General features: G+C 37.7%; 1 protein-coding gene across 14 annotated transcripts in view; it reads left to right on the top strand.

Moving 5' to 3' along the window:
* ZNF521 (zinc finger protein 521) overlaps positions 1 to 26,432 on the top strand; it is a 230,586-nt gene that overhangs the window by 107,357 nt on the left and 96,797 nt on the right. For all 14 annotated transcript variants that reach the window (XM_030943682.1, XM_030943694.1, XM_030943693.1 and 11 more), the window contains one exon: positions 5,130 to 5,214. In XM_030943682.1, the coding sequence (XP_030799542.1) occupies positions 5,130 to 5,214 (85 nt within the window). The remainder of the gene's footprint in view (positions 1 to 5,129; positions 5,215 to 26,432) is intronic.

Below are 26,432 nucleotides of genomic sequence, written 5' to 3'. Positions count from 1 at the left end.
TTGCAGTCTTTAAGAAGAAGCATCAACAACCTGGGAAAAGGCCACTAAACAAACATTTAACAGGGAATATAAGGCTTATGCATGAGGTTACTGGTTTGTGAGCTTGATTTAAACAGTGAGGAACAGAAGAGGAAGGCTAATCAAAGATACAATAGAAGAAAGTTTGAATTTAATGAAGGATGGAGGGCAAAGATTCACAGAGGGAGGATCACACTTAAAATTTTCAATAAAGAATATTTTTAGAGAATAGCCACAAGTGCTGACAGAGAAGCCTATAAACATGATTTACTAGGATTTTAGCAAAGCTTTTGAAATGGTATAGCACAAAAGACTAATCTGTTGGGTGAATAAGTACAGCATAGGGAGAGATACCTTCTTTGATTAAAAAAGAAATGAAACACGATCTTGGGTACAGAAAGCATGAGAGTCTTGTGAATTGAAGCAGGTTGGTTTGGAGGGGTGTAAATAATGGAAAGCCTTAAGAATCATTATTTGCACCAATTTTGTTGAACTTATGCAGCATATCAGTAGGCTGGAAGAAGGAATAAGTAGTAAGGTGATGAAATTCCCTGATAGTACAAAACTGGGGAAATGTCAGAACAAAATAGGCAAGTGATAAAATACTGAATGATTTTGACAAGGAGGTGGAGCATGAGCCAATAAGTAGCATATGCAGTTCATTTTCAAGCAATATAATGAGGCTAGAGAGTAGAAAAAAAAGAATGTATCAGTACCTCAGACAGTCAGAGGGCACAAAAGTCTACACAGAAGTATTTTCTGCATACTTTTGAAGCACTTCTGAATAGAACTGTAAATCCTCTAGCAGTGTTGTTATTAGTTGTTTTGCTTTATTTATAAAAGCAAAGCAAATAAAATTCTGTTCACAGAATTGAAGTACCAATTGAAAGTTTGTATTCCTGGACTGTTTATAAAAGCAGCAAAGTCTCATTTGGCATGACATGGACACACTGGGCACCGTTATAGAAAAGAAATTCAGAAAACTGCAGAGGCGTAAGTGAGGATTGGGACAATATTTAAAGGTCTAGGTGATGTTAACTATTCAAAAGGTTAGGAGACACATGCATATGCCCAATCCAGAGGTCTTTAAATGAAGTCACAGGGAAGATTTGAATGCTGGAAGCCTTTAAAATGTTGTGAAAACAGGAATGCAACAGGCACCCAGTGGTTTTGTGAGACATTTGTCCAAGAAGTTACTCTTCTACAGTGACTTTGAATGGCCCCAGGAGTGACTTGGGCCTCAGATTTACACTCAGCATGGAGGAGAAATATTGGCACTTAGGTTCTTGACAGGAGGGGGTTCAGTGAAGGATTATGGGCTTGCTGATTGGAGAGTTTTTATTAAAAGATTAGGTGATAATAATAACAATAATAGGGAAAAGTTAAACCACGTTCTTAATCACATGTGCCTTTCTCCTCTGGAACAAATCCTTGGGAGTTTTTGCAAGACAGCACAGTTTAGAACACATTGCATTTTCTCCATTTACTGAACTGGTCCTGTCTGAGTCCATACAGGGATGTACTGGCAAGAGCATTCTGTGGCCCACCCTTGCTGATTTAAAATTACTCTCTTACAGGAAATATGTGTCAGCTTTTTTCTGTGTTTGTAGGGGAAAATGATAATATTGTCATTGTTCTGTCTCCTCAGGGGACTGACAGGTATCCTTTGGGAAAAGCAGCTGTGGCAGGTTAGGGAGTAAGTGCCCTTAACTGACCACTCTTCATTGTGTGGAATGGATATGCTCAGGGCAATGAGCTGGAGCAGCAGAGCCTGGGTGCCTGCTCAGTCCTACTGAGTCCTCCACACGCTGGTGGCTTGGGCAGAGGGGCAAAGGAGCACAGCCAGACTTCCCTGCTGCAATCAGCTGCAGCAGGACAAGGCAAGGCTGGCTGTCACAGCCCTGAGCTCCTTTCTGTTTAGAGTCATCTTGCACTGCAAAGGCTGGAGATACTCGTGAGAAATTCGAATGCCTCCTTGAGTCACAGTCCAATTCTTCTTCTGTGATGTGTCACACAAGTGCTGCAAGGCTTCTTTCCTTCCTATCCAGGCAAGGGGCATGGAGCTGCGCTACCTCAGCGCTCTTTTCTGTCTTATTCCCCCAAGTTTCCCCTTTTTGGGAACACAGTGTGAGGAGGGGCTGGGTCTCCCCCCAGATCTCACCCTAGTAGGGAATTGGGATCAGCTGTGAAGCACATCAGGACCCAGGAACTCCTGCGAGCCGTTATGAGTCCCATGGTTCTGCCAAAGCTTGTGAGACTAATGTGCAACTTGCAGCAAACAAAGACTTCCTTAGAATGTGAAACATATGGAAATAAGTATGTGGGTTTTGTTCAACATGGTGTTAAAATGACTGGGTTTGATCGCTTTGAAAATCTAGGAGTAAATGGAATTTACTGAGTATGCTTTTAAAATGAAAACTTAATCATGCACAAGTTTAGACACTTTGAGATGAGTGTTTATTGAGCTAATAAAAGTTGATGTCAACATTTTAGAGTATGCTTGGGAACAAAAAAGAACTAGTGCTTGATCAAGCAGCAGTCACAAAAACAATCTTCTTTTCATGATAAAAAGAAAAACTCTGTGTGTGATTCTGCAAATATGTCAGATCATTTTGAACAGGCTAGTAAGTGCTAGTAAATTATTATTTTTTGTTGTTGTCAAATCACTTTACTTTTTAGCATTTGACTTCAAAAACTCCCCAACCTTTGTATGTGTTGTCTTTATGTACATCAGTCATAATTTTGCTGACAATTCTTGACATGCACTCTGCATTGCTCTGCTAACAAGAGAAAAGACCAGCCATTACATTTATGTTTCTTTGTTTTTCAACAAAGTCACATATCAGGAATAATGCTAGAGGTATGCTAATAAACAATACATAGTGGCAGTCATGAGGGAGTAAGAAATATTTTCTAACTAGTTCTAAAGGGATACAATGTTTTTAAAAAAGGGAGAGTGATTGTTATTTATGCAATATTGTTGTTCTATATGTCAGCATCAAAAAGCATCTGGTAAAGAGCTTAGCATAATAAATCATTGATTTTGACTGTCATTATTTAGAGGTCTTTGCTAGATCTAGATGTAGTGCAGTAAGGTTAAATTTACCAACATATAATAGGAAACCCTTAGACTGAATCTGATTTTCTACCAATGATACCAGAATTGTCACAAGAATGAAAAAACAGAAAAAGTATTTTATCTTTAAAAACAGCTGGCTTTACAAATAGTAACAGTAACACTAAGTCAAAGCAGACTTGGTTTCTTGGTGTCCATTGATTTTTGGTTGTCTACATAATGATTTAACTTGGTTAAATTTTGAAAAACTAAGGTTCATTTAAATGAAAAACAGCAAAAAAGGCTTATCATTGTTTCCACTGTGAAAAGACACAGCACATTTTATTCTCATCAAGAAAATTAAAATATCCTCTGTGTATGTGAAGCAATGGGAGATTTGTAAAGAGGAGCCCACAGGAACACTTAATTTCAGAGTTGACTTTGATTAGTCACTAATTTTTCAGTTAACTTGGTAAGGCAAAACAACATATGTTTGAAAGTCTTTATATTCCTGCCTACAGGCTTGAAGTAGAAAGATACTTAATAGATGGCTGCTTTATCTGTCTGGGACAGGGCACCTAAATTTAGATGATGATAGAAAATCCAGCAAGTTTTTGTTACTGTTTGGAGTCAGGTAAAAAAAAGCCAATACCTTTTAAAAATATAATTGAAAATACCAGCTGCATAAAACTCTTCACAAGTTAAATATATACAAGAGAGGCTGTATTTTTGATGCACGTTATCCAGTGAACCCTATTTCTTCTCCAACTAATATATGGGAAATCTGCAGTTTAATACATCTGTGCCAGCTTCTTGTTACTTTACATTCTTTAAAAAATATGTGTTTTTCTGTGTTTTTTTCTTCTTTTTGCTGATGTAGGCAAGGTGCCTGTAGCTGTACAGAAAGATCTATGTCTCTTGAGTTACTGCCTTGATGTGGCAGTTCAGGGCTTACCTTGACAATATTGCATCTTCAAAACAAGAATTGAGCTCTTCAGGACTGTTACCTTAGGACTTGAGTCCTTGATAATACAATTATGCAGTTGAATAATGTTATAAATCTGGCTTGTCTCATTAGATGCCTGGATAACTGCAGATTTTAAGTCTTATGCGGGAAAAAATAACTTTACTTTGAATACACTCTTAGTTTTCACTTTTAAAACAATGCTTTCCAATATCAACTCTCTGGCCAATTCAGATCAAGAAAAATAATAAGAGAAAATGCAGTTACATTTTTAGGATGTTGAAATGTCTTGGATAAGTTATATACCTTGAAGAAAAGTGAAAGAGCAGATCTTTTTTGAAAGACACCAAGACAGAAATGAAAAACGCGTTCTGTGCACCGAATTGAGCAGAGTAATGTATTTCCTGGTTTATAATGAAATTTGAGCTGTATACACCATGATTTTTAAGTAAGTCAAGCCCAATCTAATGTGGCCAGAAGGCATGGTCTCTGGCTAATTTCCAGTCAAGCTTCCCAGTTTCAGTACAGGCTTGCCAACAGATATTATTGAAGCAAGTTCCCTGATATACGGACTTTTTGTCCAGACTAGCTGGGAGGTTTTCCTCCTTGAAAAATGGCAGCCTGATGGATCATTTAAAATGTGTGGTGCAGAGGAGATTCTGCAGCTCCACTGAAAATGAGAGAAGCATATTTCTCATTTCTGTATTCTTTTCCTGCCTTCTTCCTTGTTCTGTAGTGGATCTAATCCATTGGTGTAAAATGAAGGATCCACATTGATTTCAGTGTTGTTTGGCTTACACCCCATACATCCACATTCCATTTTGCCTTCCATGAGTGTGAAACTGGTGTTTTAGCAATAATGTGTTCATGTAGCTAGGAAGTTGACAACAATCTCTACCAAGTTTCAGAAAACTCAAATGAAAGGTACTACATAACCTGCAGAGTGTTATTGTTTTAATATTAATAATTAAGCCTTAATGAAAGCATTGATGGAGAGCTTTAAATGACTACTGTGAACTTGGTATTTTGAGTTATAATGAAATTATTATAATTGTATGTTTGAGTAAATTTTATCTACCCTTGTTTCTTTAGAAGAAGACCTACCAGTGCATCAAATGTCAGATGGTTTTCTACAATGAGTGGGATATCCAAGTTCATGTTGCAAACCACATGATTGGTAAGTGAGCACTAAAATTTCTCAAAGACAAATAGCCATTTTTCTTACTCATTATCACCATTGTCTCTAAAATTAAACAGAGTTAAGGAGAAATTAATTGTGGATCCATCAATGATTAACCTAGGCATGATTGATTTTTTTGTTCATATTATTAGACTTGATAAAGCATTAGCATATTTTATTTTCTGCAAGGGCTAGTTTAGACTTCTGCAGAGAATTATATATCCACTGCCAGTCAAAACACAGGTGATTAGCAAATTAAACTTCTAATCATTTTTGCATTATTGAAAACAAACTAACAGGAATGGTTAATGAACTGGATGTTAGCTTTCCGTAGAGTTTTAGACAGGTTTTAATTTCAGAAGTTATTATGGTAATGACACTACTGTGTACTTCTCAAGCACCTCAGTACCAAAATCAAAACTGGTGAGTTTTTGTCATTAGGAAACATAAATAATTCAAATGGCCATAAAATAGTATTGTTTGTTATGTTTGAGCAGTCTGGAAAAAAATCCTGAGTGTATCTGTATACAATTAAATCTTATAAATTATTTGAAAAAGTAAGGAATTGTAGTATAGGGTAATGAAATACACTCTTTAAGGCACAAGCATTTAAAAAAAGGTCTTTTAGAATTCCTGAATCCTGATGTTTACAAAGCTGTTACAGTTGTAAATTGGAATAAAACAAAAGCTGCTTTTTCTTTGATATTCATATTTTCCTATTATTTGCTGATTCCCCCAGGTTTAGCCATAATGTTTTCAATTTGGTAACTACTCAGTAATAGCACTAAGAGTTCTATCAGCCAATTAAATTTATCAAGCACATCATTTGTTCACTAATAAGATAACATTGCCAGGATTGTCTCCTGGCTTTTTTTGGTCTTTTTTCTGAATTTTGCTTTTCAAAACAGAGATGGATACCACTGATTTTTTTACTGCTTCTCTTACTCTGGTTTTCTTGCTAAAATAGCAGAAAATCTTACAAAACACAGACCAAAAAATATGGTATAGAAGCTGGTAATTATTTATCCAATAGAAGAGAATTTGCTTGATTTTTCCACTTTCCAGATTGGTGGTAATTTTTTTTTTCTTTCGAGGTAACATTCAGATTTCTTCCATGAACACTTAGCAATTTGGCTGCACTGTAAAAGAAAGTTATCTGCCAAAACTTAATGGCCCATTTCTGTGGATACTTTATTTAAGTTGTTACACATTTAGAGCATAAACATTTTACATTTTTCATAAAAATGAACAAATGAAAATGACAAACTGGTTTTGTAAAGGAGACAAGCCATTTGCCTGTTAGGTTAAGCCTTAGTTTTGATATCCTGTGGTTTTGGGTAGAAGATAATTTGAGCTGCTTCAGAGTATTTAATCTGTGTCAGTAATGTAATTTAAAAGTAGGATACTACTAACAACAGAATTCACCATTTCTGCTGTTTTATTTTAGTCCAGTGTTTGAAATGTTTGTAATTGTAGCATATAGTGATGCTGAAACTTGATGGGGAGTATGGACACTGTTTATAAGGGATGATGCTGGAATTGATGATGTGTTTGCTTGCCACCTTCTTCCCAGTTGCCTCACAGTTTAAGAATAGGAGCTCATTTATTTCATTAAATACTCAGATTTATTTTTCCCTCTATTTTCTGGATGAGTTTTATTAAAGAGTCAGAATGGGAGGATCAAAATGGGGAGAGTCAGTAAAGCAGGACAAATCCATTTAGCTGGCTTCAGCCTGCAGTTCTGAAAAGACATATTTTCTTAAACTGAGCTATTAACTGCCTGTGTTTAATTTCTTAAAGCTGGATGAGGTTGAATAAGAAGGAGAATATTTAAAAAAAATTTAATTGTTTTGTCTCTGTTCTATCTAATCATGCATGATGTTACTTCATGACATAACCATAGTGACACAGATTTAAACGTGCTTAATATAAAATCTTCCCAGTGAAATAAAGAAGCTTGCAAAACATGCAGGGAGATTTGCCGGTCATGCGTGTGGTAATCTGTGTTCAGTGGAAGATTCTTATCTGCACTGCCAGACTTAACAGTGCAGCTCCTAATGATGTAGCCTCGATTAAGCAAATGCGAGGGGATTTTGTGTTGGGGTGGAGTGAAAGGAATATCAGCGTTCTGGAGAGTTTTGAATGTGACCTCAGAATCCAAGCGCAAGGAAAAATAATTTCTGATCTCCAATTCTGTTAGTCTTCTCACCACTAATTGGATTTTTTCCTTAGCTATCTTTCTAATTTCACTCTCCCCCCTCCCCTTTAATTTATATCATTGTTCACAGGCCTTTTTCCAAGAACACGTTCTGTCTAGAAAGAAAGGTTCAAGGGGTCACATCAAGATGTTTTTAACCAGCCTCAGTTTACGTACATCTGTAGGTATTGTTACAGAATTTATACATAATGCAGAAAACATGCACACAAACACATTTGTGTGAATATACGTAATATACACCTGTAGTCACCTGCGTGCATATCAATATGTAGATTGAGAAATATATTAGATTAAACACTGGAGTCAATATTGGCTTGTTGACACAGCACATTAAGCAAACCAAAAAAATATGGTTTCCTAAAGACATTGGTCCCTCCCTTTTTTACATGTATCTGATAAAATGTGTCTTCTTGCCCTGATTTCCTAGTAGGGGATTGGCAGAACAGGATGTAGTGCCTTTGATTCTTTGGGAAGAGGAAAGTAAGGAAGCTTCAGGAAGACACAGAGAAAGGAAGGAGTTTAAATGCAAGAGAAGGGGAAGTTAATGCGGCAAGGCAGGAATTAAATGGTGTGATAATCCCCGGATCGGATGTATGGGCAATAAATACCTTCACAGACACCATTGCATAGTGTCAGGAACTGTTATTTCCTCTCATAGTGATACATTCCCATTATCTGTGTTGTGGCTATTGATGTGTTTAGTGTCTTCTTACCTGAAGGACTCCACAATCATAATTCAGAGAAAAGAGAAAAGGGGAGGTACCTGGGACATGGGACAAATGTGAAAGTAGAAAGTCATCTGCCAAACTCCACTCAGAAATGAGTGGGAACCACTGATAGAGATAATGCTCAGCCAGCTGAGGGAAACTGTTGCTGCTCAACATCATGATGCAGTTTGAAAGCCTGGAGAAGTCGATGGTGTCCCATCTAATCACTGTGTCCCTTGAACATGATCCCAATATGTAAACTGAGTTCACGTTGCTAACATCCACATAGAGAAGTCGCATTATGGAAGGTCACTGAGGCAAAGCTATACTTATAAAACCCCAGTGTGAAACGTAGGCTTGTAAATAAGGCAATTGGAATTACTTTGTTGGCTAAAATAGCTCCACTGAGGGTAGGTATTTTTGGGTTGTATGTATGTGTGTGTTTTTGTCTAATCAAATATAATCTCAACTAGACATTTAGCAGGGGAAGAGGGATTAGAGGCTATTTGAAAAGCCTCTTACTCTTCTTTGTTAGGAGAGTATATAGCATTTTTTCAGATTTTATTATACATTTCAATCAATTCAACAAGAAGGATTATGCCACCTAATGGAAAATAAAATCTGCCGATGACCCAGTGAAGTGTAACCTTAAGTATCTTTGACAACAATGCAATTTACATTATACAAGTTATGTAATAAAAAGATGTTGTAGGGGCAGCTTTCCTTTAGTAACTACACATTTACTACTTCCAGAACTTTCCATTTTAGAATTGTTCTGCAGCATTTAATCCAGTCTTCCCACCATCTGATGGGATGGTGCAGTAAGCCTTTTCCTTTGAATGGATGAGGACAAAGAGGCATAGAAGCGGAATCCCTTGCTTGCATTAAGTGAGCTAAAGTTCAACAGTTCTGACTGCCAGATCTGTCCACACATATCCAGACACTGTGTTTCATCAAGCAGAGCCTGTGTTAGTTTAAACAACTCACTGAGTCAGGTTAGGCTAGGAGATGCTAGCAGACAGAAAGCAAGGTATAGTGTGGGTTTTTTAAAATAGGTCCTGTGTTTCGGCATTATTTTGGACCTAGATGTAGGCATGTACTTTTGTTTGGATAACTGTGAGGATGATTGCCAAATTAAGACCTGTCTGTTGGTGTGTGTATTGAAATTTGTGGATGAAACGATTTCCAGCTTTTGGGTGGGAAAAGAGGAAACATAAATTCAGCTTTCATATGGGTTTAGAAAGTGTTGGCATAGATGGTATTTCTTCAGTTGTCTTTCTTCTACCTTTTTTACCTGGGTGGAATAGCACTTTTAGCAGCTTTCTTTGAGAAAATTCTATTTCTGGGTACACGATGTCTGTGGAAAAGAAGCTTTCGAGCATTCCTTTGTTTTCATCACATAGTTTACAGTTGGCATTTGACCTGAGAGAGTATGAAAAGAGTCTGCCATTGTTTGTGTTCTGTTTGATGCACTCTGCTGCTCCTCCTATTATTTTCACTATTTTAAGCAGACATGCTAAACATTGTTTCATCTTCAACTGATGCCTTTACATCTGTAGTATCTGATGCAGTTTGGTGTAAATAGACTAAACACTGCAGCAGTTGCCTAGGATTTTGCACACATGCATATACAGCATGGCTCAAAACTGGGGGAGATCAGGAAAGGAATTACTCCATATAAAATTATGGGGCTCAACAGCAGTAGTGTAAATTTGTAAGTGCTCTGAGTAAAGTGCTGTTAGGCATGAGATAATGTAAAGAGATGACATTGCCAAGAACTATTTATGAAGAGCTTAATTTTTTTCACTCTGATAATTCTTGACCAATAATTACCAGCTTCTAATTATCTATTTTAGTTAGAAAGAAATTTCTATCACTATGGAGGTTGGCATTGCAACTAGCGCATAAATCCCCAAAGAGGTAAATGTGTTCCAAACAGCCACAAACAACTGTCTCATGAAACATAGTGAGCAAATTGCGAGCCGCTGGCTGTGCACAACAGAGCAGCACATTTACCATTGAGGACTGATCAGGCTGACAAAGAGAATGATAAAAGGGGAAACAGCCACAATCTTTGTAGTTTGCTGCTACTTTTGTTGATGGAGAAAACAAGCCCCAATGTCATAGCAAGAACCACTGCCCCTCTGAAGAGTTGGGGAGCAAAGGAGAAGGATTTGGCACCTTTTTGAAATCTTACTTTTTGACAGTTTCTAAATATGTCATTTCTGATAAATAAACAGACTATTCTTTTTTTAACCTTTTCAGTATCATGTATAAAATACATTTTTTGAAGTCTGTTGTGGAGAGTTTGTCTCTGAGTGAAGGATGTTATGTGGCATTGAGCAGGAAAGCAGGTGTGAGCAGGAGGAGGAAGTGAAGGGAATGGAAAAAAAGGGTACTGAGCACTAAAGTTGGAAAGCAAATGGGAAAACAGGATGAAGCAATCCTGCAGCTGACTAGATGAATTCTAGTTTACACCAGTAAATAAATACTTCACCAGATCCCAAGTAACCAAATCTATGCTGAAACAATTGGAGTTTAAAAAGAGGGGTATATAGAAAATGCAATCTAACATTTTAACTTCTCAGCAAAGAAATTTTACAGCTGTGTTTTAAAATAACAAGTAGTATGTAACCACTAGAAGATGTAAAGACACATTTTGTGCAACTCATGATTTTCAAATTTTTCAGCCACAGTGATATGAATATATGCTTATGTGTTGTGTGGATGTGCATGTTTGCATTATGCATGTATTAACTGCATGCATAATAAACCTATACAAATAAATCATCTTATTAGCCTCACATTTGTGCAGCGTACATTATGGTACATGTGGACAATATCACCGATGTCAAGACAAAGGAAATACCTCAATCAGCTTTCTGGAAATCAGCCCAAGAAAATTCTTGTATGGTTGTAATAGCATGTGGCATTCACACATTCTATTATTTGTCTAATGCCTAAGGTCATTAAAACCCCATGATTTTCCTTTCACTTATGCAGAAAGCTGTGCTGAGCAACTAATACTTGTTGCACCATGTTGACCTCAAGTAATAAATCTTCAGAACGTCAGTTTGATCACTCTACAGTAAATGTGATATTGTAAAGTCCCTCTTAGCTGAGAATTGGAGAAAAAGGATCCAAAGATATAGATCTACACTCTAGAGGAGGAAGGAGGTAAAGACTTCCTTTTGTTAGTCTTTTTTTCACTGGTCTGTGAGTAGCAAAAAATTGAAATCATCAATTTATAGTGAAAAGAGTGATAATACCTTCTTAGCATCAGGAAATAATTTGAATACCTGGGAATCTGCTGTTTACGGGCAGATCTGACAAGAAGTAGTATAAAAGTTAGAGGAAACTTGGTCACCTTGTCTGCAAAATGAGGAGATGTAATTGAAAGACCCAGGAAAATCAGCATTTGGAGTTAAATCTGAGAAAATGTAGGTTTATTTAATGAGGACCTGGGTTACAAAATAGGCAAAATCTGGGCTGTTTAATACTAACAGGAAGCTACTCTCCTGTGGGCAATGCTGGCTTATTTGAAAAGCCCATAAAGGGTTTCTGCATGGACCATACAAAAGGGATACTTTCTCTTTAATAGCCATCTGTACAGGAGAGATGAGAAGTGGGCCAGGTCATCTCTCCTCAGCTGTCATGATATTAACGTAGGTAATGGAGCAAGCTCTGCGTTCTGCTGGGTGTTGTTTTTCATAGATGTTCATCGATTTACACAGATAATTCTATTTATTTCTTAGAGTTGGTCCAAGCAAACCAGGCAGAATAACAAACACCAAAGCATTTCAAATGACTTTATCTTTGTTGTTTTGTAATGTAACTTTTGTCTAAAAAATGGTGTCACACCTACTGTGCAGATGGCTGCATGATTTGTAAACCAGCCAAAACATTTAAACAAATGTGTGATCTGGGGATAGATTAAATAAAGGATAAAATGGAGTGTGGACCACAAATTCTAATAATCAGATGATTTTAAGTTGTGTGTGGTGTGGAGCGATGGTAGCGGTGATAGCAGGGAACGCTTGCCAATGACAGCAAGGTGCCTTACAGATCTCAGGATGGAGCCTGTGGCCTAGTAGGCCTCAGTTTGAGAGCTGCACATTTGCTGTACAGCTGGCAGCTCTGTATGGGGACATCAGATAAAACTTATGTAAAATGAAGTGTTATTGCTTAGTATGAAATTGCGTGGGGAGGGAATTTGCAGACAGTAACTGAAAACAGGATTCATGGTACCAATGAAGCAGACTGTAAATATGAAGAGGCTTTAATTATCTGCGCAATTTAACAAAAAATTCAGGATGTATTCGGAAGAGGCAAAGGCAGCTGTACAGACGTTCCAGCAGCACCATTCACTGGGCTGCAGGTTCTGTCTGTCACCTACTGGGGCTATGGGCGCCCCATCCCTGCCACCCCCTGTCCCCAGGTGCTGGCTTTCTCCGCTGAGCAGCTCTGCTTGGAGCTGGCACTTCCTTTCTGGGGTTTGAAGCAGAAATATCTCCTTGCTTTTTGAAACAGCTTTCAGGGAAGGCTCTCCAGGCTTTTAAAATCACAAATGGTTCATCCAGGACACAGTCTGCAAACAACTGTGAATTTTTTTTTGGGGGTGGGGGGGGGGGAGGAATGGGGGGCTTTGAACCTTGGACTCAAAAATTTTAAGAAAATAAAATGCAATTGCTGTATTCTTAAATAATATTAGTAGTAATACTCATAGTAATATTAATAATAATACTAAAAAGAGCATCTGAAAAATGGCTGTAATTCAGGCTGGAGTTCATTCTGTAAGGAAATGAAGCAAAGTTCATGGAAGCTTTAGATTTTCCTACAAGAGTGCCTGTGGCATGAATAGCACTCAATGGACAGGATGCTATGGAAAAGCAGTGCCAGGCAGTATGAAAGTTGTTCCCTACCCGATTCTCCTCTGAGCCATGGCAGCGATACGCTGTGCGTGTCAATACTTAGGCACCACAGGCTGAATTAATGGCAGGGTATCAGCCTTCCTTTTGTTCTCTGCTGACCATTTGCACTGCAGGCTTGCTCAGGAGCCATAGCACCTTCCTTCGGCAGCGTTTGGCTGCCAGCACCGAGGGCAGCCTCACCATCACCTTTCCAAACCACCCCTGCTCCGAGCAGGGGGGCCTCTGATTCTTTCGGGGAGCTTGTCCCAAGGCTTCTCCCTGCGATGTAAATGTGGGAAGCACAACAAAAGAAGCCGAATATGGAGAGTGGGTGTCGAGCTCGAGCTGCTCATATTGTTGCATTTGGTGAGCTGACGGGGTTTCGTAGGTCACCTTTAGAATTATGCCTATGACAGCAGTAGCTACCTGCCAAGATTGCAAGGTATCTCACAGCTCTCAGGATGGAGCCTGTGGCCTGGTAGGCCGCCGTTGGAGGGGCACACATTTGCTGTACAGCTGGCAGCACTGTATGGGGCAGCAGTGTGGGCTGTTAGGGAGCTGGAAAGGAGACAAGCATGAAATTTCCTCTAACACCAACTCTGTTTTTCTGTACTGTTGGCTGCTTCTCAGTTCCTTGACAAAAAAACCAATCAGGCACCCTTTAATCCGCCTGTGATTACCAGTGGTATAAAAAGAGAAGCATAATGAGGAAAAATGCCTCGTTTTGTTGCCTTCAAAAGCCAACAAATTGGAGTTAACTTGACAGGAAGTGGCTTAATAATTAGATTATTTATTTATTCCTGACACATATCCCCCTGTTACTAGTCTCAGGAGATCCTGTAGATGGTACGATTTTCAAGCTGCCATTACTTCGCTGTCTTCTGTGAACAAAGAAGCTACTGTCTATCAGTCAATTAAATGCACTCTTTAAGCAGAGGCTGAGAAGTCCTCAATGGATAGAGCCCTGGGACACTGTGGCTGATGATTCCTTTCTCTGTACTGTACATCACACTCTCAACTACGGTCCCCACAGAGATGGAATAAAGTCATGCATTAAAATATCACTTGTTGATTTGTTTGCTAATGAAGAGCCATTGAAATGTTTGTGTGTTTCTGTGGCAAAATTGTTGATAAAAGGACTACTTGCTTGCATATCTTACTTCATCTTCAGGAAGTGCTTATTTAAGACTTACTAAAATTAAAGTCAACAAATTAGAGAAAAAACAGAGAGATGGATAATATTGGTTTACTTGCAATTCACATCAATGTAAATAACACTGAGGACAGCAAGAAGAGAGAAAGGGGAATAATAGTACTTCAACCATGTCTGTTATCATTTTTTTTATTAGTAAGAATAAGAATGCCTGATCTTTTTTTTTTCTAGTACAGTAGTGAGCACCCATTTCAAATAATAAAAATGGTAAAGTATCCATTTTAAAATTAACCTGGACATGTAAGAAAAGGGCGAGGGACTGGGGGGGAGTCTGTTTTTTTTAATGAAAAATGTGAAACTTTTTCTGTTCTTTGCATTTCTTTAAATATGCCAAGTTAGCAAAAGCTTCCATTATTTAGCGATTATCTGTGTGCAGCAAGTAAGCCTCTTTGCTGAGAAAGGTACAACCATGCCAAGATAGTTACTAATGCTGGTTAAGGGTGCATGCTTAATGCAAAATCACCAAAGTTATTTGAAACTGAGGCTTAATAATACTCCCTGTTACCCCCCCACCACCCACCCCCATCTACCCATCGGGCTTCTTAATGGGATTTCATAATCTCTGCTCTTCCACCACTCTTCTTCTACCTACTAATGGCTCAGGTCAACAAAGTGGATGGGTGTGGACCACATTTTGTGCTGGGCAGGAGAGAGGGAATTTGGTTTTGGGTTTTTTTTATTTTACGGAAGTTGATATATATCTGTCTTCACACTGAAAATCAGTAATTGGCAACCTCCATCTAAAGTTGATGCAGGTCTTATGCTGCTCATATTAAAGAGCTATATTTGCTCTGAAGACATACAGATAGTGCTGTAGCAGTTCTCCAGTAACCTAGCTCTGTTCTGAATTTAGCATCTGTGTGATCATTTGCACCTCCATATAGAGCCTATAAGTGCTATTATACACACATACACACATATATGTATGTATATATATTTTGTATATAGAGAGTCACTGCTTCTAGGATTATTGTTTTCAATGAACTCAACAACAAGCTATAGGGAATTCATTCAAACCAGCCTCCATTGGAGTGTTTCTTATTCCTATCCTGTTATTCCAACTCATTTTATTAGAAAAAGCTTAGATACTCAGAGGTGTTCTATAATAGAAAATGAATTTGAAACCCATTCATTAATTGGTGATTAATACATTTCAGGATTAGTTTAAGCAAGGCCTTACCTCCTGCCCAGTCAAGTATGGTCTGGTTAATATCCAATTATCTGCACCTTCGTAGTTATTATGTCTTAATATTTCCGATATGATAACCAGAAACTTGAGAGTAATGCTAATGAGGAGCATAGAACAGGAATTAACCGGTGACACTCTCAGTGATCCTTCCTGAGGAAAGTAACTCCTTCAATCTCATCAGCACAGTGGCTGAGCTACCACCTCACTTTCCATAAGCACTGCTTTCAATTCAGCCCTTATGGGAGCTTAGAATTATATTTGTGTTAAAATCCTTCTTTTTGCATGCCTCAGAGACCATCTATGATCAAAAGATACTCTGCATATCCTGTTTCACTTGTAGAGTTACTTTCTTTAAGTGGAGCCAGTAGAAAATCAGCAGTAAAGTAAAATGGTGATCCCTACTTTAAAGAAAAGCTATTTTGCAATAGAATACACCCTTTTCTATACATGGGTGTATGCACGTGTAAATTTAAACTGAACTAGATATCATGTCCTTCATCTTGTAAGACCGGTGCTTCAGCAACCAGCGAAATAGATAGACACATCTGTGAAATACAAAAATTAAAATCCCCTAATTCATAAATGTGAAACGTAAATATTCCCAAATTAAAACTTTTCATGCACAAAATTGTCAGGACCTTAGCATTCAATCTCAGGATTCTAGACTGTGCAGAAATTATTACATATCCTTCTAGTGAAACATGCAAATAAAACCATTGCATCAATGTATCAGTGGGGCAGAAATGAGTAATTCTGTCATGTGGCCTGAAACTAACACACCTATCGAGCTAGTTTCAATATATAGAAAGAAAGGAAGGAGAAACCTTCCTTTTTGTAAATTTTCTCTTTTCTTAACTAAGCTGCTTTTGAATACAATGTGCAACTCAGGCATTATAAGAAGCCCCAGAGGAAATGAAGCAGTGGGCAGAATGAAGGCAACCTGCTCAAAGGTGCAAAGCTACATTACACATTATTTTTATTACATGAATATAATCTGATAGTTACGGTACTTATCCAAGAGACTTTACAGAATATGCTATTCACAGTGTGTTGGACAAAACTTAGTTCAAAACACTGCCTCATTCACTGTGTTTATGATGAAAGGTACCAGCCTCGTGTTTAGATTAGACTGAATGATAAAAGGAATAGTGTATTTGTGTAATCAAAAGCAATCATAAGACACATGTGCAATGGCCAGAGTTAAGGATATGCCTGTAACATCCTGTTTTGGCTATTTTTTTCCAGTGCCTAGCCACACAATTCAAATTTTCTCTCACACAGCACTTTATTAATGTTGAAGTTCAGGACCTGAGCAGTATATTCTTAATATCTAGCTGTTTGGCTAGGCACCCTTTTTCCCAACCCTCTCACAGGCAACCTTCACAATGAACCCACTGTGCTTCTGGCTTCATTGCTTTTCATTGCACACCTATGCGAGTGCCAAGACATTGGATAACAGTGAAAAAAAATCCTCCACCCCCCCCAAGTCCCCCAGATGAGACTCCTGCAGAGCACTGTGTAATTTATTGAACAGCTTGGGAGATGTTGATGTTTACTACCTCGTTCAATTAGACATTCAGAGGCAATGCAGCCCTCCGTTTCCTTCAAAGTTTGGTTAAAAAGCCTAACCCAAATACCACTTAGTGCAAAGTGTGATTTGCAAACTGTCATAACATGATCAAATCAAAACCAATTTTCACCAGAGCAGTTAAATACTCATCTCTTCAGATGAGTGACATTTCCCTGCCAAATTTGAACTTTTAACCCACACTGCTCCTTGTGTGCTGTTACTCTTCAAGTCTGACTTAACAGGGATGTTATTCTTAAAATCTTTTGATAAAAATATAACTGAGCTTAAAAAAAGAAGACTAAAATGAAAACAATAGAGAAATAAGAAGAAATAAGTGAAAAATGAAATAAATAGGCTTGGGCAGAGAGCTAGTCTAGGAGACATAATCTTAGGGATACTTCTTAATAATGGAGCAATTCTCTACTTTTACCTGCTTCTGCATTTGCACTAGTGATGGAGTATGCCTACCAGTGCAGACCAGAATTGTACCGCCAGGAAAAATCCTTCATGGTGGTGCATGGGAATAAATTAGGTGACAGAAAATAGGACTCTAATTTCTATGATATGTCACCTAGGTTATCGTATTTTACATCAACTGCCGCTTTTGTGCTGCATGTGCATCTCTTTCAAGCCTTGTGATAGGTCCTCCAGGCCAGTCTTTCTGTGGACTGGTAATATTCTTTGTCTCCTTCAAGCTAAAGCTTCAGCAGGAGAAGGTTTCTTCTCTGACAAGAGAAACACTTTCAACACAGTTCAGCTACCCTTTTTTTCTTAAACATATCCTCTTCATTCATCACCTTAAAAAGCAGATTTGGAAGGCTCTTTGACTCTAAATTCTCCTATTCCATTATGTCTCACAAATACAGTTAACTTTTCATAGTATTACATGGTCCCTTTCTCTCCTTTTCCTTTATGGTATTCTCCTTTCTTGTTTGGAGGGGAATTCCTCTTGTTTTTTCCTAAGTATCGCTTTCACATCTTTGCTTGACAGGCTGCAAAGACAGTCTTCATTTCAATGTGTCAAAAAGGGAGTCAAAATGGGTTCAAGTCTGTGGTGGTTCCAGCATGGTGACTTCTTTGCTAGCCTAGAACAAGTCACTGAAATGTGAAGTGGAGACAGTACTTAGCCACAGAGATTTTTTTCAAGACAAATTAGTTAATGTACATTCAGAAGGAAAAGTACTATAATGCTGTAAATAGCAAGCCATTAAATAATTTGTGTTTTTTATTATCTCTTGGCTAATGGGGAATTCTGCTGCTTGCCTTACAGCTCCCAAATTTGGTTCATATTTCCTATCCATTTCAGAGTGCAATTTAAAGAAAAATTGTTCCTCCTTTTTTGCGTATCATCACTCCTTACAGATGCTGTCCAGCTGATATCTGTTCTTGACATCACCTGCTCCACACAACAGAAATTGTCCTTTATTTCTTCCCCAGTCAGAAGCAGCTAACAGGAAGAGAGTTAACAGAAATTGTGATGGCTTCCATGAGTCAGTAACATTGTCTTACTGCTATTCAGAATTTTTCCTTTGTCACTGCAATTCTGAAAGTTGCTTCAAAGTCCATCTACTCTGCAGGTGCTGTACCCTGCACAAATCTCTTTCTCAATTCCTATATATTCTCCTATCATATAAAAATTATTCTTTTCTCCCTTACCTAAACCAGTTGAATTTCTTTGTCTTTCTTGGCTCTCGTTAATTTGCAAGTAGTTATAGCTGTGCTTTTGTAATGAGTTTGAGGGTTCACACTATAAAATGTATTGTCAGTCTTTAGCATCAATCTCTTATTGTGGCATTCAGCTAAGTCTTGTAAAAATGACACACTTGTGCACCTTCAGGAGAGTTTTAATTTTTCAGTATTCTCTGCTGAGATTACTTTTTTTTTAATCTATAGTTGTGATTCAGTACCAGCTATGGCTGGCACCACAGATCCTGTAGCTTTAAATAGTGTGCCTTAATATTGCCCCCTTTGTATGCTGTATTATAATGAAGCAACATCACTAAATTGCAGTGAAGGGTGATTGTTGCACGGGGATGACTACAACACCTTGGGGTCTATTTGCACCAGATTATTTCTTTATTGTTGTTATTACAACCCATCGTCTTTACTCTCTGGATACCAAACTTGCTGTTGGACATCCATGTAGCACAGGGGATCTTTAAAAACATTTTGGACATCAATTTGTCTCTTAGGTACACACCAATGACTGTTCAATTCCAGGCTCTGGTATCCTGTGTGGCTTTGCAATACTCGGTCTGTTCACATGACTTGCAGTGTTCTTCATGATTTGCTCTTAAAAAAAATTAGTTTGTTGCTGATAGAAGTGACAGACATTTCTTGCTAACCAATTTCAGACAGGAGCAATACTAGATTTATAACAAGTGGAACATGCTTTTTACCTTCCTGCTATTCCCCATACATTTTACAACACAGAAGAGTGTAAGAATGATTTTGCTAGAGCTGTTTCCATTCCTTTTGGCACTGTGTTCACATTCAAAGAAAGAATTATAGCAGCGGTGTCAGTTTATCATCCGGTGCCATGACCACAAGGAACCTTCTGCAAAATTCATTTCACTCAAGTAAGAAAAATTATTATTATTATTGTGAGGATACAAATATTTTAATAAAGACTTTCTTTTCAAAAATCTTTTCAACCTACAGGGATAATGTTTAAACAGTGGTGCAAGAGTGCAGATTTCTGCCTTAGTTGTACAAGAAGGAGCTTTCATCCATGCAGGCAAATTTTAACTGATTTGCCAGATGATAATGTGTAGGATAATAATTTATTTTGTATATGTGGAGGTGAAGAAATTGTCTTGTGTTCTACAGCCACAGGGCAGCTCAGGAGACCACCGCTGACACACTTACTGGAGGTACAAAGAACCATTGTCCACTCCCACATGCCCTCATTGCCTGATCACTTTTGATACATTGGGTAGCAACCTTCCTGTCCCCCCTCCCAAGGCAGCCTGGGGATTCAACATCCCCTACTGGTGCTCTGCTGAGAGGTGGACCTAGAATCTACAGCTCTGCATGGCTTGCACAGTATCAGGGCTCCCAGATGTGCTGGCCTGTGGCTCTACTCTCTGCTTTCTTTGGTGCTGTCCTCACCAAGACTGTTTGACCAAAAAAAAGTGTCCCAAAGCATGAGTTTCACAAGGTCCACAAGCTCTCTTCTGTACCTGTATTTGTGCCTGTCACACTTAGGAAAAGTTTTAAATGGACTTGCATGGCACCACAGTACATCTAGAATTGTAGTGAAAAGGTCTCATCCTGAAAACATGCAACTATGCGTACAATTTTACTCACATGAAAAAATGTCTCAAGCTTCCTTTTATACAGGAATAAGGCTGTATATGATCTCAAGTGTTTGTAAGATTGGAGCCTAAATTGCCATTCCGGGTGGTACTTTAACAACACATTCTAAATGTGGAAAAAAATATGTGTCTTCTGTAATGAAGTCATCATCCCATTAAAACATCTTTTTTCCCTCGGCGATACCAAACACGAATTTTGAGCTGTAATTTGGACTTTTTCCATCCTTATGGATATAGCCCCTTTTTTTCATTGCAAGGCAGCTTTTTGTTTTTTCAGTTTCTTCTTTAGTTTAATACTGTAGCTGGGTAGCATCCCCATTTAAATCCAGAATTAGATCTGACACACCTTGCATTGAACTATCAATTCTTTTAAAACTGACGCCAGTTCCACACTCCTTGGTCGTACAAACTTCCGATTATGGGCCAGAGAGCATTGATTTTTAGCTGTCATTTCTAGCACACACACTGTAGAACTGAAATTTAAACCTTAATCCACTCTATAATACAATTAATTTTTAATGTGCAGTAATACTAATTGAAATAGCCTGAATTTAGTAAGTCACCACAAGACATTTTCAAAAGCAGGAGTCTCCACTGAGAGCTGGAAGGACAGATAATCATTGTTACAGTGTTTACAGAATAAATGCACACTCTGCAGGCAATTCCATGCCAAGAGATTTCTTCCTTGTTAGTTTATATTAATATATTTCATTGTGGATTCAAATCTTTTTTCAGTGATTTCTACTGAAATGCATCTCTTGTTGTGAAGCAAGTTATTTTGATTCTGTTTTAATGGAAATGTTTATTTTTGTAGAGCATTTTCAGTCTTACATCACTTTTTTTAACACAACTGTCACTGTATTATGTAATTATCAAATACATTGTGATGTTCAGAGAAACTAATTCAATTTTCTACCTATAAAATGGTCAGCCATGCAGTTTCTATGTATGATAAACCAAAGCTGCATGTTCTCTACCTGACTTTTTTTTCCCTTGGGTTTGCCTTTCATGTAAGCAATATATCTTGTGCCATCCTGATTTCACTGCATCACTTTTAATTTTCAGATGTGATCTTTTCAGATGTGATCTCTTCAGATGTTTTAGTGGGGAGGATGGAGAGGGGATTTAACTGCAGAGGAACAGATCTTATGCAATTAACCAACGAGGGATTTAATCATTTGTATAATAGCAAGATGCCATTTATCTGATAAGGGGTATTTCTTAGAATGCTTCAGTTCTTCTGATGAATGGGCTTGTACAGTGTTCAAAGTGAGCACCAATGCTAAGTGAAAAGAGATGTCATGTGCTTTACATCATCCTTTCATGGCTTTCACATTACAGTATTTAGTAAGCCAATAGTGCTGTTAAATATTTAGCAAATGTTCCCTCAAAACCATGCCATATATTCAAATGGGATTTTGAGACATTTTACAGCACATAAGTAAAAATTATGGTTTAGTTCTTGAAATGGTCGAAGCATGGCATATTTCCTAAAGGAAGTGCAGAACAACATGGCATAATTACATTCAGTAGATTTCATACCAACAGAACATCAGCATTGATTCCCATTTTTTGGATTAAGGATTCAAACTGACTCCCATTTCGTCAGAAGAAAGCTGCACTAAGTTTATTTGCATGGTATTAAAACAGCATTATAATGTTTAGTAAAAACTCTGTGACTTACAGGGTGGCATTTTAAAGGCAGCCTTACCAGTACGTAGTTCTTAACAATTAATATTTTCTGAGTTGTAGGTGAGAGAAAAGCAGAGATCAAGTTGTCGCCCTCTTCTGAGGGTAACAGTTCATCACTAGGTAGCATTTTCAGGTTCTGTAGTAGGCAAAATAGAGATTTAATAACATAGCTGGTGCGTGATGTTTTTAATCAAACAATAATAAATCACTAGAAACCCTGTCTTCTTTGACAAACGTCTGCAAGTTTCAGATCCTTGTTGTATGCTAATTAATCCTCAGTAAGTACTTTTATAATAATTAAATGTCTTGCACTTATAGAACTGCAAAGCCTATTTATACTGTTTAAGTTTCTTGTTATCTTTGAAAGATATGTGGGTTCCACATGTGTTGCAACGGGTATTCATCTGCTTCTTGGGATAACTCCCAGATATTTGCCCCTGTCCATGTGTAAGAGGAAGCTACAAAGGTTGGGCAAGCCTGTCTGGCTGTTAAATCAGTGTGTTTGCTGCTGCTGCTGCCCAGCTGCACATGTTCCTGCCCCATGCAGAGGCAGCACAGCGCTTCTGCTGCTTGCACTGACAGGGAAGGGACAGCTTTGCAGGTGCTCATCTGCCTGGATTGAAGCTCCGACTGCTGTTTCCTTGGTATATCTCCAGTCCTCCCATTCCTTACTTACTCTCTGAGCTCTGTGCACATATTTGGGCCCACTGAAGAACTATATTTTCACATGTTCCTATTAAAAATAAAGGCTTATATTGGTGGGTAAGAGACATATTTAGTGTGGCACATAGTTTAACTCCTGAAGGTGAAAAGCAGTGTTCTTCTGCAAAGGTTATTTTCTATGTGGATGAATATGAATATTTTTTATAATTTTCAATTTGTATCAGGCACCTGCTTTTTAATATTGCAAAATATTACTCACTTTGGAAGAAATACCAGTGTAGCCTGTTTGAAAATTATTTGAGTCTTCTTTAAAACATTGTATTTTTCTTGAGAAATCATGTTCATATGCATGGCATATTTGTTTAAGTGATCAAAAAATTAAGGTGTTAATTGCATGCATGTGTGTGAATATATGGAAAGGTCTATATAGTTATATAGGGTAGGCATACTTAATATGCATAGCTTGATGTATCTTGACCTCAGGTTACAAGAGTAGAAAATCCCATTTTCCAGCTTGTTTCAAATGTAGTAAAAATGCTGCTTCAGTTGCTTTATGCTACTCACATTGGGAAAGGTGCTTATACTGTGATAATTATCATCAAGGAATATTAATGCGTTCAGCATTTGTAACCCAAAAACTCATTATAGCTTAAGCTGTGCATCATCTGTGAAGAGAGAACTTTGCCAGAATTCGCTCTTCACAGGGGTTGCCTCCTGCTTGTGATGGAGTGGTCAGAGTATTGGAAGAGGTCACTCAGGCTATTTTTGAAAGCTCAAGTTTTGCAATTTTTGATTCACTACCTTCTGTCTAAGTAGCTTAGCATTCTTCCCCCACCCTCCAAAAAAAAATTTCCTATTTCTAATTGAATGCCTGGTGAAGTGCATAAAGCTAAAAGATTGCATCTCATTATGCACAAGAGGCTAAAGGTGTAGACATAAATATTACACATCAAGGTCAGAGAGATTTCGGAGTCCATATTCCATCACCATACGTGGGATTTGAACGAGCACCACTGTCACTCATGCTAATGGGAACTAGTTGTTCTAATTCTGCAATCTTTGATAAGAATCTGGTTTCTTACTTGTGTAAAACTCTTGATGCTTTGGGTGGCAACTTCCACTTCAGTATTTATGTATTCTGGGACCATGTCTTGATTCCTTAATGCTATTTCACCATAAGAATAAGATTTATCATTTTTACACCCCTCTTGTCTCCCAAGCTCCTAAACCCACAGTTTAACAGCCTTCACATTTCTAAAATATACTTAAGCAGTCTGTTCAAAGCATCAGAGCCCAATTCTTTCCTCACTCAATTTTCACACCAATGCCCCCCAGTTGATTGAGCTGATTTATATTGATGTTGTTGAGAGGAGATTCAGTCCTTAGGCTTATTTTGTATTTTCATTAGTACATCTTATTGTGAGAGTCTATATGTGCTTATACATTATGCTACCCAAATGGTAGTAGAATGGTTAGAGAATAAGATGGCTGAAGTTTCTAAAAATAAATAACCCTCTGCAATAAAGTATTTCTTTTTTGTTGACTTGTAATTGAAATCTTCCTTTCAACTAAGCAGATTAATATGATGCTTCCACCCTTGTTTATTGAGACAGTAGTAGTGCCAAAATTGTGTTGTTCAGTACTGTTGCTGGAATTTTTAATATGGCTTGGTTTTATTATTTTTTCTTCCCAATACTGATACAATGTTTGTCATTTCTCACTCTTAATACTGCTGCATGTTGCGTGTTGTAGTTTGCTTTATATTAGGCAGAGAAAGCTGGCTTTTGTGGACTGCTTTGTTTCTGAGGTCAGGATGTGAACCTGGCCTTGCTCCTGAGAGGACTAGAAAAATCTATTTCATAACTTTCTGCAGGCCTCAAAGAAAGCTAAGAAAACAAAACAAAACAAAACAAAAAACCCACAAAACCCACAGGCTTAGTTTAGACCTGGTGAAGAGTTAGATTCATCAAGAGGAAAGCTTGCAGCTGATCAGCTTTTCTTGTCATAAAGAGTCCCTGCTGTCAGTGCACACTCCAGTGATGTAGCAAAGCTTTGGGGAGCCTTGTGAGTCTTTTCAACACCCACGTATTTGTGCAGAAATACCTGACTTGATAACATAGAAAGAATCTGCTGAAGTAAGAAATTGCTTGCCTATTAAATCACCAAAATGAAGGGCTCAAAAAAGAGGTAAACACAGTCCTCACGAGCTGAGTATGCGTATTACAGGCTTGCCCGGTTCACTTATGGGGCATAACTTTGGTTTGTGTAGCAGAGTGCTAATGCCTTGTAATAAATGGCTGTCTTAAACCAAGGAGAGATTCTCAGCAGGTGACAACACGGTTGATGGGAAATAATATGGTACCATATCTGCTATGTGAATGTAAACTTAATAATCGCTATGAATTTTGAGTAACCCTGCTTCCCTTCCAAAGAAACATTATGAAAAGATTGCTTCCAAATCCTTCTGATACTGTTCTTGAGATAGATGCCTTAGTCTTTACCTTGAAGCCCTGGAAATGAATGTATGCTCTTTGCAAGAGATAAGGGTGTAAACTTTCAAAGGAGTAAATTGTATTTCTGTGTTTAAGCTCATCATTTGCACTTCATGTGGTGAAGGCCAGATGTGAGGAATTACTTTTCAACATTATTTCTCCATCTTCTGTATCTCAGGACTTCTGAGTTATTATGCTAAAATGTTCTATTACATGTAATAAAGAAATGTTGGAAAACTAGAAATAGGGCAAGATTGCCTCCATCGATTTGGCTGCACTTGGATTGCTCCAGCTACATCTTAAACCACAAAACAGATCATCTTTGTGCAACATAATAATGTTGCTGAAAAAACCAAACAATCTGCATGTGCTGATGGCATGAAAAATGAAACCATTTTCCAGTTTTAACAGTTCCTCCTTTTAGGAAGAGAATCAGAAGGGAAAGTGCTGGGATTGTTCCTTATCTTGCTTACACCAACACAGTGAGCTACTAAGTAGGTGATTACAATGAATTGTGAGCAAATGCTCATGAAAAAGCAAATGGAATCAGAATTAGGGCCAGCAAATTTTTTAATGTTAATATTCACTCCATGCTTATTTAATTTTTTTTTTTTCAATTTTTTATCTATTTGTCAAAATTCCTATTAACGTACTGTGAAACACAGGGAGTAAGCATGTACTTAGCATCTGCTTTTCAGCCAGACCCTGAAAATATTTCCACGATTTTTAAATTCATCTGGATCCTATTTCATGCATAAGGCTTTTATTTTGTAGGATTAAAAATCTTAAAACTATCTCAATTTTTAAAAACAATAAGCTCTCTATATTAAAAAAAAACCCAGCAACATGTTATTCTATATGATTTATTTTATACAAATCCAAAAGCTCAGAGATTTATTGTATGTATAAACTCAAAACGGAGAAGATTAGATATTGTAGCATGATGTTCAAAGGAGAGCTATTGGAATGGTAGAATTCTTGGCTTGGCTCCCTCTTCAGATGTAATTGCTGCTTCATTAGGTCTTGGAAGAGCTTCCTATGGTTAAATTTAATCAAATGGTTTAGAATGGCAAGCTCGTATGCTCAAAATTCCAATACCATTCAGAATTTTTAACAAGATTTCCCTCAAACCTTTTTTAAACAAATATTGCTTAACACTAACTGTAGATTCTGAAGTAATTCATAGTAGATCATCATAATGAATAAAGTCTGATTTAGAATAGTCTGCATAGGACTTGGACGTT

Source organism: Camarhynchus parvulus, chromosome 2, assembly GCF_901933205.1.
Source record: "Camarhynchus parvulus chromosome 2, STF_HiC, whole genome shotgun sequence".
Classification (NCBI taxonomy): domain Eukaryota; kingdom Metazoa; phylum Chordata; class Aves; order Passeriformes; family Thraupidae; genus Camarhynchus; species Camarhynchus parvulus.
The sequence above is the reverse complement of the archived record's forward strand: the minus strand, read 5'-3'. Positions and strand labels throughout refer to the sequence as shown.